At 54.2% G+C, this 13,279-nt stretch overlaps 1 protein-coding gene across 1 annotated transcript in view; it reads right to left on the bottom strand.

Annotated features, from left to right (window-relative positions):
• Positions 1-1,243: 1,243 nt before the first annotated feature.
• LOC146764149 (uncharacterized) overlaps positions 1,244-13,279 on the bottom strand; it is a 113,941-nt gene continuing 101,905 nt past the window's right edge. The window contains exon 4 of the mRNA XM_085565505.1: positions 1,244-2,531. Coding sequence (XP_085421631.1) covers positions 1,694-2,531 — 838 coding nt within the window. The 3' untranslated portion in view covers positions 1,244-1,693. The remainder of the gene's footprint in view (positions 2,532-13,279) is intronic.

The following is a 13,279-nucleotide window of genomic DNA, read 5'->3' on the forward strand; positions in this document are numbered from 1 at the left end:
TGGGACAAATTGCATTGACAGATTGTTCAATTCTACCTGTCCAATCGTTTATACATAAACCTTTGACAAATTCTGGGGCCAGGATTGGATCCAGTCACTCCCAGTCTCCTCTCTTAAAAGGAATTTTAGAAGTCTGGAGGCTCTGCAGGGCTTTTAGAACCCATGGTGGCTGCTGGGTGTCTCCATCTCATGACTCAGCAGGAGTTTCTCCAATAAAGAAATCAAGCTTTTGCCTGAAGCTCCCACTCTGCCCATGGCAGGAGTGTGTGTGACATCCCGGCTCTTTGGCAGCCTGAGGATGCCTGGGATGTCACCGTGGAGCCCCCATGAGTGCCTGTGACAGATCAGTGCCTCTGCAGCCCAAGGTGCCCTGGGATGTCACCATGGAATGGCTGTGACTGCCTCTGACCACACGGCTCTTTGCCATCCCCAGAAGTGGTTGGGATGGCTCCATGGAGCCCCTGTCTTTGTGTGTGACATTCCAGCTCTTGAACAGCCTGGAGACTCTTGGAAAGTCCCCATGGAACCCCTCTGAGGGCCTGTGACAAATCTCATTCTAAGGAGGCAACCATCACCAGGAAACCCTGTTGCTATGGTCAGTTTCCATGGCAACCATCCCCAGCCCCTGTTGCTATGGTCAGTCCCTGGGCAGCTCCATGGAGACCCCATGCCAGGGGTGGTTGCCATGGACACCAGCTCAGGCCTGGAGCCCGTTGCCATGGCAACCATTGGCACTCCCATTCCCAGGCTCATGGATCCCAGAACCACAGAATTGGCTGAGCTGGGAGGGACCCATCAGGATCCTCGAGTCCAACTGCTGGCCCTGCACAGGACACCCCAACACTGCCAGCCTGGGCCTGGCAGCGCTGTCCAAACGCTGCTGGAGCTCAGAGAGCCCTGGAGCTGTGACCCTTCCCTGGGGAGCCTGGGCAGTGCCCCAGCAGCCTCTGGGCAAAAACCTTTTCCTGAGATCCAACCTAAGCCTGCCCCAACTCAGCTGCAGCCGCTCCCTCCACTCCTGTCCCTGGGCACCAGAGTGAAGAGGTTCCCTCAGCCCCAGCCAGGGACCCGCTCCCAAGGCTGCTGCCATGGCCACCAGGGCTGGCACCAGCTGGGATGCTCAGTTTCCACAGGCCGGGGTTCAGGAATGGCATTTCTCAATTTCCTGCTCCCGCTAAAACCGCCCTGCCATTTGTTGCCCTCCCACTTACCATGGAAAGCACAAAATGCAAAGATTCCAGGCTGGAATAAGAACAATTTACTGGGAACAGCAACGAGATAAGGAACAAACAGAAACAGAAAAAATATTGACAACAGAAGGGATAAGAAAAACTAGTTACAGGGAAAACTACATCACCATCAATTGTATCTTCCTGGCCACATGTTTCCTCCTGCATGGAAAGGACACCCTTCTCCTCAGGGAAAGAGAGAGAGAGAGTCCCTTTCCTGCCCCTGGCAATGACCTGAGGTGGGAGTGAATGTAGTGACAGGGCCATGGCCAGACCCTCATGCCCTTCAATCCCATATCAGGCCATTGGCAGGGGCGGGAAAAGGGTCAGGTGTCTTCCCAGCACAGATCACAGGGAACATGGATCACCAGGGCTCTTCCCAACATGGTCCTCCAATGGGGGATGAAGCTGGAGCAGTGCACAAAGCTCTTCCTGCAGCTGGGGAACTTTCAGGGCTCCCCTTATCAGTGTCTCTGTTGGTGTTTGGTCAAGTGAGTGCTCCGGGTGAAGCTCTTCCCACACTGGGGACACAAGTATGGCCTCTCCCCAGTGTGGATGTGCCGGTGCCTGACAAGGTTGCACTTCTTCTTGAAGCCCTTGCCACAGTTGGGGCAGAGGAAACGCCTCTCCTCCGTGTGAATCCGCTCATGCAGGAGGAGATTTGAGCTACTCTGAAACCTCTTCCCACAAGTGGGGCACATGTAGGGCCTCTCCCCAGTGTGGATGCGCTGGTGCATGATGAGGGTGGAGTTGTGCTTGAAGCCCTTCCCGCAGTCAGGGCAGCGGTAGGGCCTCTCCTCTGTGTGAATTCGCTCATGTAGAAGGAGATTGGAGCTGGTCTGAAACCTCTTCCCACACTGGGGACACTCGTAGGGCCTCTCCCCAGTGTGGATGCGCTGGTGCCTTCTCAGGCCTGAGCTCCACCCAAAGCTCTTCCCACATTCCAAGCACTCATAGGGCCGTTCCCCAGTGTGGATCACCTGGTGCCAGATCAGGCCAGACCTGTCTATGAAGCCCTTCCCACACTTCCCACACTCGTACGGCCTCTCCCCGGTGTGGATGCGCCGGTGCCTGATGAGGTGGGAGTTGTGCTTGAAGCCCTTCCCGCAGTCAGGGCAGTGGTAGGGCCTCTCCTCTGTGTGAATCCGCTCATGTAGAAGGAGATTGGAGCTGGTCTGAAACCTCTTCCCACACTGGGGACACTCGTAGGGCCTCTCCCCAGTGTGGATCCTCTGGTGCCGGATGAGGCTGGAGCTCCACCTGAAACCCTTCCCACATTCCAAGCACTTGTGGGGCTTCTCCCTGCCATGAGGCTTCTCCACCAGCTCCGAGCTCCGCCTGGATCTCCGCCCACCTTCCTGGCTAAGGGGGGCTCTTTCCTCCCCGCAGCTCCCTGGGCTGGGTTTGCAGCTCCTCCTCCTGCAGCATCTCTGGGGCTTTTCCTCCTCCATCCAGGCACACCCTGGGTATGACAAATCCTGGTTTGGGGAAAAAACAAGAGGAGAGCACCTTGGACTGGAGGTTCCACCTTGCCCAAGTTAATCTCAGGAAGTCATTTGGAATCTTGTGTCTGTAAGAACCTCCAAAACACCAAGATTCAGCCCAAAAATATCGCAAACTTCCAAGACACAAATCAAAAACTCCCTAAACATCACAACTCAGGAAAAACCTCCTCCAGGATATAAATATTCAGCTGCCACATAAAACCAAAGCACCAACATTTAGCCCAAGCAAGCTCAGAAACACCAAGATTCACCCCGTGAAGATCGTGGATCCATCTCCACAGTCACCTGCTGCATGTGGAGGGAGCAGCGCTCCTGGGGCTGGGGGGAGGCTGCAGACACAGGGAGGGGTGGAACCTTCTGCTGCTTCCTCTTTCTGCTCCTCCTCTTGTGTCTCTGCTCTTCCTCACACTCCTCTTCCTCCTACAATGCTTCCTTCTCCTCCACAATCCCATCTTCTCCTGCCACATCCATCGTTTGACCATTCTGTTCCTCAAGCCTGCTTCTCCTTCCCTTCTCCTCCTGCCCCCAGGCCCAGCACCCACTGCCGGCTCCCTCTTCCCCCCACACCCACAGCATCCCAGCGCAGGGGCAGGGATGGAGCTGGGGCAGGTCGGGCTGGGGCAGCGCTGGGCTCTCGGCCGCTCCCGCCCGCACTCGGTCCCCACTGCAGCCGCTCCCGCCAGGACAGCGCGGGGGGGCCCGGCCTTGGCGCTGCCCCACTCCCACCTCCCCAAATTCCCCTCGCGGGGCCATGGGGCCGAGGGGGGGCGCAGGTGGGTCCAGGTGGGGAACGCGGGGAGCTGCGAGTCTGCCTGGCAACTGGTGAGTCATCAGCGCCGCGGGCTCTGATTGGCTGAGCTCTGCCCGAGCCCTGGGGCTGCAGCACAGAGGGGACACCCTGCTCCAGGGGGGATGTCCCACAAACGGGGGACCCATGAAAGGAACAACAGGAAAGTGTCTTTACAAACAGATGCTCTGAATCTGCTCGGACATAGGGCCAGGGAGCTGTAAAAAAGGAAATTACAGGAGACACCATCAGTTTCAGAAAATGTTATCAATTGATGACACAAACTGCTGCTCAGCCAAGGTCCTTCCCTATTCATGAACTTCCAGAAGAACAACAAAGACTTAACAGAGCCATGAATATCGTTTGCTATATAACAGCAGGGAACATATCAAGGTGGGTATGTAGTAGGTGGATTGGGAAGTCTGTACCTGTCAAGTGCTTCAGCCAGTGGGGAGAGCAGAGGGAGATGTGGCCAAGAAAGTTCAGATGAAAAAGAGACTGTGTCCTCCAACAATTGGAGATATCCCATGGGGAATGTCCCATGGCCTCTCCCATTTTTAGGAATGAAATTCCATTTACAGGACTCTTCTGTCTGCTCTATGGACAGAATTCTCTGCTGATGTCAATTTTTCCACACACCCTGGGGCTCATCCCGAATTCCTTCCACCATCTGGGGCGGCGGGCAGGGAGTGCAGCTGAAGGTGCCTCACCCACTTTGGGTGATCGGCTCCCTTGGCTGGCAGCGGCACCGGGGAATGATTGGGGACCCGGGAGTGACCAGGAGACAGACGAGTGACACATCAGGGGGGTCTGTGAAGAGTCAGCAGGGAGAGAGCACTGAAAATCTCATCAGTGAGTGCCCTGGGATCCTCGGGGAGTGAACATAGCAGGGCACCCATGGAGGGGAGAAAAGGGAAAGCCAGGGAGGGGTCCTGGCCAAAGGGGTGATGATCCCAAAATGTCTCTGAAGGGTCCCTTGGGAGAATGTTGAGGTAGTTTGCACATTCCCCCAGAGGTAATTAAGGACATGGACACCCAGGGAGGCAACAAGGAAAGTGGAGAAGGCATTTAGACAACAGGGGATGGATGGTGTTCGTGTCCTGGGAAGGAATCAGGTGAAGGGGAGTGTGCAGCAATATGGTTCAGGCAAGAAGCAGCAGGAGGAATCTGTGTGGTAAGAAAAAGGATGAGGGAAAAAAGGAGGAAGAGAAAAATACTCTGGATTGGGATGTTTTTCCACAGAGTCTTAACTTCACAATTTGCCAGCTAATATTTTGAATTCCCAGTTGCCCAGACAGGAAAAGCAGGAGGTCAGGATGCCAGGGGTTTCTCTGCGGTGGCAGCGGCAGCACCGGGCGCAGAGGTGCGGCACCGGGAGCACGGGCTGGGGCCTGTGGGGAGCTGCGGGGCCGGGCCGGGGCTGTGGGGCAGCCGGGGCTCAGCGCCGGGCGCTGCCTGACCCCACCAGCCCCGGGCAGGGCCGGCAGTGGCCCCCGGCCCCCAGGAGGCTGCGGGACGCCCCGGCCGCTGCCCGGCCCCGGGGAGCTGCCGGCCCTGCCCGCCGGGGGGGCCGCCTTTGGACACTGCGGCAGGACAGGCACCGGCTCTGCCACACGGGCTGGGCAGGGACCCTGAGCACAACGGGGAAAACAAAGGAACAGCTGGGAAATGCAGAGTGCACATGGAAGGATCAGGATTTGCTGTTCAGGATTTGCTTTGGGTCCCTGCAGAAAGGAAAGGTTTTGCAGAAAGCTCAGCAGCTCTCAGAGGATGAGCACCCACAGGCAGTGACCGGGGCTGCAGGAGTGGCACAAGAAGGCCCTGCAGCACTTGGGCACAAAGGCACAGCAGCTGAAGGCAAGAAGGGATGAGCAAAAGGCCAAGCTGAAGGCAAAGGCCATGGCAGAGTTCCCACAGCCCCTGAGGGATCAACCCCAGGGCCCAAGGGGGCCCCAGCACCCAGGGCATGACGGGGTCGGCCACAAGCACCTGGCAGAGGCATTGCCCTCCTGGCCAGGGCAGAGCCCACCCAAACAGCCCCTGGGAAGGAGTCAGGGCTCCAGCTGCAGCCCACAAGGACACTGCAAGCACAGACAGCAGCACCCTCAGCAGGAGCAACTCCAGCCCTGCATGGACATGGATTGGCAGGGCTCTCTGAGCTCCCATCCCACCGGGGACCCACCACACTGGAGCCCTGCAGAACATTCAGGCTGGGTCTGCATCCAGAGGAGGCCTCTCCTGATGGACACAGGGGCCTCTCCATCCACTCTGAATTTTACACCTAAGGGCGGAAAATTGTAAAGGAGTGTTTTCATTATTAAGGGAATAGATGGGAAAGCTGAGCTGGTATCATTTGTTTAATCACTATTAGGAGCTGTGAGGGATAGGTTTGAAATAAACTAATTTATTTCTCTTCCCACTGTCATTTTTATGAACTAGGAAGGAATTTGATGGTGGCATTTTAATATTGTAAAAGGTGATACAGAGGCTATTGCTGCTGTACCTTTGTGTCAAATGTCTGGCAAGGCCTGTGCTGAAGGGAACCCAGAGGTGTGGGCAGCCCCAGGGAAAGAGGGAAAATTTGATGTGGAGCATCTCCAATTTACTCGGAAGCAACCAGGACAAGTGGTGTCTAAAAGCAACACCCTGTTCCAGGGGAGGGAAGGAAGGGCTCACAGCCTGGTATGGAGTCCCTGCTAAAGGCAGGGCTCTTGGAGCCAGGGATGTCTCCCTACAGCACTCCTATCCTGCCAGTCAGGGAATCAGATGGCTCCAATGAGGAGGACAAGGAGAAGTGGCAGACAAAGCCCCTGTGAAATAGCTCAAATTGCTATCTAAAAAATATCTTTTGAGTATCTGAAAAAGAAGTGCCAATGATGGAGAAAAAGGTTAAATATTTGGGAAATAGTGGGACTGAAGATTCCTGGTGGATTGACCCAGAGAGGGTCCGGGGAATCTCAGAAGTAACATTTCCCAGCACCAAAAACAAGCTGAGACAATTTGAAGGATTAATAGGGAATTACACAGCCTGGATTGAGGATTCTCTTTCCAGCCAGAACATTGTAGAATATTTTAACCTCAGACAGCCTCCATGCTGTGGTATGGACAGGAGAAAGAGAGCAAAACTTGAGAAAATGAAGAACCAAAAATATTGATGCCTCAGCTGGGGCTCTTCTAGACTCAGAAAAGAAATTGGAATTGTACGTGGATGTTAAACAGGGCCATGCCAAAGGAATCCTTGGGCCAAAATGTTTCACCCAGTGGCCAGAGTGGCCTCATTGTCTGCAGAATTGTGCAGCCACAGCTTCAACGGGAACCGAGGCCCAAAACCTGATGACAACAGGATCTCAAACTGTTCCAGTCTGCCATCAAGGTCAAGCTTTGATCACCAGAAGAGCCTCGCAATGGATGAGCAGTGCTCGGTTATTACAGTGTGAAACTTGTGCATTGGCACAGGAGGATTCAGAACTGAGCACAGGGGAAGGGTTTAACCCAGCCTCCTGTTTGAACAGCCCACAGAGGGGCTGGGAAGAAACCCAGCACTGCATTCAAGTGACACAGCTCCAGACCCAGCCTGGGGGAGATTCAGGAGACATTGCCTGGCCTGAGGCAGAAAATGTCTTTGTGGATGGCTCTTCAGGGGCAGCAGAAGGGAAAAGAGTTCCAAGACACGCTGTTATTGAGGAAAGGGAATCAGACAAAGCGCAGGTTACCCCCATGGTCAGCTCAACCAGCACAGCTGTGTGTGCTTGTAAGAGCCTGGCACTGAAATGCCCTGAGCAGGAAGGCTTCAATATCTTCTGGTGACACCATCTCACCTAACAGGGGGGCAAAAGCAATTCTGATTGCTCAACAACCACTGGATCACTTATTAAGGTAACTGTAAAATAAGTAATTCAGATAAAAGGGATTGTGGAATCAACAGAGAGCAGAACTCATTTTCCAGTAAAGATCCTCCAGGGGGTTATGGCAGCTTTAGGGATACAATGGGACCTCCATAACCCCTGGCAACCCCAGAGCTCAGGCTGGGTACAAAGAATGAATGGGGAAAGAAAGAAACACCTCTGGAAGCTGGGGATAGAAACCAAGATGCCATGGGTACGGCTTTTGCCATTGGCTTGGGCAAGAAGAAGAGCCAGACCCAGGGCAGATATTCAATTATTTCCCCTTGCAATGGATCTCTGGAATTCCTTACCCTGGGAATTCTCCACCTAGTGCAGGGTGGAGATAAGGGATGCACATTTAAAGCAGTCTGTGGCCAGAATCCTGTCTCTGGTGCAATCTCTCCCCCAGGAAGCTGGGCTGGCACAGAGCCTGCCTTGGCACTTTGCTGCTGCCAACATCCAAGCAGGACATGGGCTCTGCCTAAGGAGTGCAAAGCAGCACCACTGGTGGCCAAGTGGCGTGGGCCATGCCAAGGGGCCCCGAGGCCAGAAACAGCCGCCAGCACAGCTGAACACGGGGGGACCCCTCAGCCTGGGCTCCAGGTCTCTGCAGCCCCGGAGATTTGCACTTCCCGCCTGCAGCAGGAGGATGGGAGGCCCCCCTGAGCCTGCACTGAAGGCAGCGCAGCAGCAGCCAGGGCTCCACAGCGGGGCAAGGCCCTGGGCCTGCCCACACCTCCTCTGCTGAAATCCTCGGCCTGGCCACCCTCCCTGGGCAGCTCCAGCCACCGGGGCCAGCCCTTGCTGCCACTGCTGCAGCTTCAGTGCTCGCTGGGCCTGCACTGCCACAGCTGCTGGGGACACACCGGGACAATTCCACTCTGGCTCTCACTCACACTCACACACTGCCCTGCCTGCCAGTGCATCCATGGAAAATAGACAAGCTCACAGACTTGAGGATGGTTAACCTTTGATTTCTCTACTCAGGCTTGGTTTCCCTTGGCCTTGGGGAAACAAATGTTAAAGGTTTTGTTAAGGGATGTTACACCACTCAGTGGAGATGAGTTTAACACCTCAACACACTGGGAATGGCCCGAAAGATACCCACAAAGATAACGACCAGCAGCAAAACATCAACCCCAGCAGCAAACAGCAACCAACACCTACCCCAGACACTGCCCCCGGCAGGGCTGCAGACACCTGGTCTGCAAAAGGCTGAGAAGGAAATCCAGCACTTCCCACCTCATTAACAGCACAAGCAAAGAAATCCGGGTCCAATAGGAAACCAAATACTAAAAACTGCACAACTTGAAACTACAGAACATTAAACCAATGCATTTAGACTGTATCAAGTTTGGGAAAAACCTAGTAAAACCCACATGTAATGGAACAATTTTCTTTGCACACCCGGGCTATGTGGGGATGGAATGATTTCTGTTGCACATCCTGGCCAGAATCAAGGAATGCCTTGACTCTAACACTAAACATATTGGGGGAGTTTTTCTTTTTCCTGCAGTTCCAATGCAAAGTTTAGAGAATTAGAGTATTTTTTTGTAATAATCCCACTTCTATATTGCCAGTTATGTTTGGGTCAGGGATGTGAGAATGAATTTTAACTCCAAGGAGAAGTAGAAAAGAACTGAATTGCCTTGGAATTTTTTTGTGTATGTTTCTGTAAGAGATACCAAAATTTTGGTCTGGGTTTTTCAACGTTCACTGTTAGGCGGCATTTTGCAAAACTAGAAGAGATTTAAAGGTGACCCTTTAAGCAACAAATATTAAATGGATTATTTGAAGGAAAAAAAAAAAAAAAGCAGCAGGTTGTGGGGGGGCACATGTGAGGCTGCTGAAGCTCCTCTGGAAGAGAAGCTGCATTCCAGGCACCCAGAAGGAGCTTTAGAAATGCAAATTAACACTGCTGGGGCAAAGTGGGGACAATGTACCTGGCTCTTCTTGCCTGAGGCAGGAATTGGCTGATTCCCTCTGCCCCTCACCCCAAGCTCTGCCTTCTTGCACAGATGGAATCTGCACAGCTGAAGGCAGAGCCCATGCTGAGGATCTCTGACTCTGCAACAGAAATGGCTGAAGCTGCAAAGGGAAACAGCAAATAGAGAATGTTGGGAAAACTGCACTAAAATAAGGGGGGGATCATCCCTCTGCCCACTCCAACACCTGCTGTCCCTGTCTGTGCTGTACAGGGTGTATCAGAGCACTGGGGTTGTTGCTATAGCAAGTTCAGGGAAATCAGCTGGAATTCAAGTATTTGATGATGTAATTAGAAAAAAGCAGTCAATTGACGCAGCCCCGGATGGAGGGAACACACAAAAATGGGCAAAAGAATTGAAGGGCCACCAGAACAAATCCTACAACACCATGGACCAGCCCCTGGGACCCGAATCAATTCATATCAGGACACAGAGAACCCATTTATTATTTCAATGGCATCATTAGATTACAAGCTGTCCGCGGAATAAGAACCAACCAGACAGCTCCAGCTCCTGACCTTCCTGCCGACCAAGCCACTGAAATGAGAAACACATTTCACCAGGGGATGGGATCAGATTATCTGTGAGCAGAAAAAACAGGAGTCTGGGGGAAACAAAGTGGCTCAAACTGCTGTTGGCAAAGACATGACAAGAGAAAACTGCTAAAAAAGATAACAAAGGAAATAGGAGAGCAGTTTATGTATTGGTCCAAACATGGAAAGGATGGGAATGGGACACGGTTCCCCGGCTCCCCAGCAGACCAGGGGTTAAACGAATGCTACTTCTCCTCTTCTGTGCTGCAGCAACTCTCATCTTTTTACCATGCTCCACACCTTGGCAGTGCAGCTCATCCAGCAGCTGAGCCAGGGCATGCAGGTGGCAGCCAGGCCTCCTGATCCACAAACGGCGACAAAAAGACAGGGAATGAGGGCACCGAGAATAATCCCAAAACCAAAGAGGACCCGGGAAGAACAAAACAGAGTCAAGGAGTGAATCTGCCTGGAGATAGGGCCGGGCACTTGTAGATAAGGAAGTAACGGGAGAAACCACCAGGTCCAATAAATGTTTCAAATTGACCCAGACAGCTGCTCAAAGTCCCGCTACATTCCCGAACTTCGAGGAGAAGAACAAAGACCTAACAGAGCCATGAATATCGGCTGTTCTACAAAAGGAGGGTGCACATTAACGAGGACAGGCTCCAGGCGCATCGGGAAGTCGGAACCTTCCAAGGAACTCAGCCGGTGGGCAGAGGCAGAGGGAGATGCGGCCGGGAAAATGAGGATAAAAAGGAGGCTGCGGACTACGAGCACGGCAGAGAGCGCACGGCAAATGCCCCACGGCCTCTGCCCCTGCTCGGCAATAAAGTCACTTTGACAGGACTCCTCGCTCTCCTCCGGGCACACAAACCTCCGGCGACGGGAATTTCCCCGCCCGCTCCCGGCCGCGGGGCAGCCCCTCTGTCCTACCCACAGCAGCCGGGCCGAGCCAGCGCTGCTCCGGCAGCGGCTCCTGCCCGGCCCCGGCGGGAAGGAGACCGCGGGCAGCCGCTCCCGCAGCGCCCTCGGCCCGGGGCCGGCACGGGCCGGACACGGCACCGGCGAGCCGCCGGAGCCCCCTGCCGCCCCCTCCGCCCGCAGCCAGCCCCGAGCCCCCGCAGAGCCCAGCGCGGCTCCCACCTGCGCCGGGGCCGCCTCCGAGCTCCGCCGCCGCCGCCTCACCGCGCTCCGGCCGCTGCCGCCGCTGCCGGGCCCGCACAGCCGCTCGGCCAATGGCGGCGCTGCGCGGCCACGGCCGCCCTCAGCCCGCCGCCGGGGCCGCGCCGCGCCCCGCTCCCACCAATCAGCGCGCCGCAACCGCGACTGACGGCACCGGCGGCCAATGGCAGCGAGCTCGGGGCGGGCTCTGCGCACGGCCCCGCCTCGCCCCGCGCTCTCGGCGCCCCCGGGCTGCGTGAGGGGAAAGCCGGAGATGAGGAACAGCCCCGGCACGGGCCCGGGCCCGAGCCGGGATTGAGCTGCCCACACAAACAAACTTCTCCGCGCCTCCCGCCACGGCTTTCCCGGCCCTGCGCCTCCCGTGCCTCCGCCTCTGCGGGAAGCCCAGGAGCCTCACTTCTCCTGCCCCTCGTTAGCGCATCAGTGCTTCGCTTTGATTTCCCCCAAAAGGGAAACCTGCCCGAAGCCCTGTGGGTAGGTGGGGCAGGGGAGAGATTTCTGTCAGAAAACTCCAAAGACTCAGAGCAGGAGAAGGAGAAGTCAGTGCAGAGCCTTAAATGCAGCTTTCCCCACGCCTCCCTGCTCCCAGCTGCACCTCCTCCCCCGGCAGGGCAGGAGACAGGGAATGGGGCCATGCTCAGCTCATCCCCCGGGGCTTCTCCCTCTGCTCAGGGACAGGAGTCGTTCCCTGCTGCACCCTGCGCTCTCTCCCGGCCGAGACTTCTCCAGGAACTTCTCGGAGCGGAGTCCATCCCCTGGGCACAGCCCCCTCCGAGTGCTGCAGCGTGGGTCACTGTGCCACGGGCTCAGTCCTGCCAGGACAGGCTGCTCCAGCGGGGCCCCTCTGCCCGCGGGCTCACAGCCTCCTCTCAGGCATCGCCGAGCTCCAGCCCGGCTCCTGCAGGGGCTGCAGGGGATCTCTGCACCCCCATGGACCTGCAGGGGATCTCTGCATCCCCATGGAACTGCAGGGGATCTCTGCATCCCCATGGACCTGCAGGTGGGTCTCTGCAGCCCCATGGATCTGCAGGTGGGTCTCTGCAGCCCCATTCTAATATATGTTGTGGAATAATTCGTTCTTATGTAAAATATACATCAAGTCAGTTGTGCTTGTACAAAAAGATTCTTAAAGTTTTAAATGACCAGTGGCTGCAGCCGGTGTGGAGAAACCACAGTTGGCAGAGAAAGAAAGACTTAATTTAGAAATGAAAAAAGGTGGCTTTGTGCAGAGATGGGTCCTTTCCGGGGAAAATCCAGCAGACACCCAACATGAAGAATGCATATATGTTAGTTTAATTAGTAGTGCTGTATTAACATTTTAATAGCATGGTAAATGTAGTTTCATAGTTAAAATGAAGCTTTAGTAGTTAAAACATAAAATATTTATGTGGCTTTTCTTTTAAGGCATGAGATACTCGCTTTGAGGTAACCATCACAGAACACCTAAGTCTTCCAGTGAATAGGAAATTATGGCTTTCTTATCAGAAGAAGCAAATTTCTTCACCCCTTGCTCAGACTCAAAGACGCCATGGAGATTAAAGGAAACACTTGTCATAGAACAGTCAGAGTGTCTTGTTTTAAACAGAATGTATGCATAACCATGAAGGATATATGAATATGCAATAGTGTAATTTTAAGGGTGATCCCTTTGTTCACAAAGTATGCATGTTGTGGCTTAAGTTCCCAAGAGCATCCAGACATCCTTAAGTCTTTGTTTTTTATTGTGTTTAATTGTCCTAACTCTAAATTTTTATCACTCTAATTGTATTAGTATTTTAATAACTATGTTATTATTATTAAAATTTTCAAGGCCAAGTGATTGGCGTTTTTCACAACTATGGTGGCAAAGATGGTTTCTAACACCTCTCTGCTGGGGCCTGAGGAGAGTCAGGGTGAGGAAGACGGGTCCTGCCCTATTTAGGCAGCCTCGCTCTGTTCCCCTGGTGTGTGACCACAGACACAGGTTATGATCCATGGGCAAAAGGAGACAATAAAACAAAGAAAAGGGAAAGGATTCCCTAAACCCTTGGTAATTAGCCCCTGAGACTAAAGTGTACACGAAGAACCAAGACCCAAGGACAAAGGACAGGTGAGTATTTGTTGGGATGGGGTGGATAAGGGGGGAATGAGTGATTGCTGCAATCTCTCATGCTGTGTTTTGTCTTTTTCGTGAG

Source organism: Lonchura striata, chromosome 36 (assembly GCF_050655825.1).
Source record: "Lonchura striata isolate lonStrDom1 chromosome 36, ASM5065582v1, whole genome shotgun sequence".
In the NCBI taxonomy this organism is placed as follows: Eukaryota; Metazoa; Chordata; class Aves; order Passeriformes; family Estrildidae; genus Lonchura; species Lonchura striata.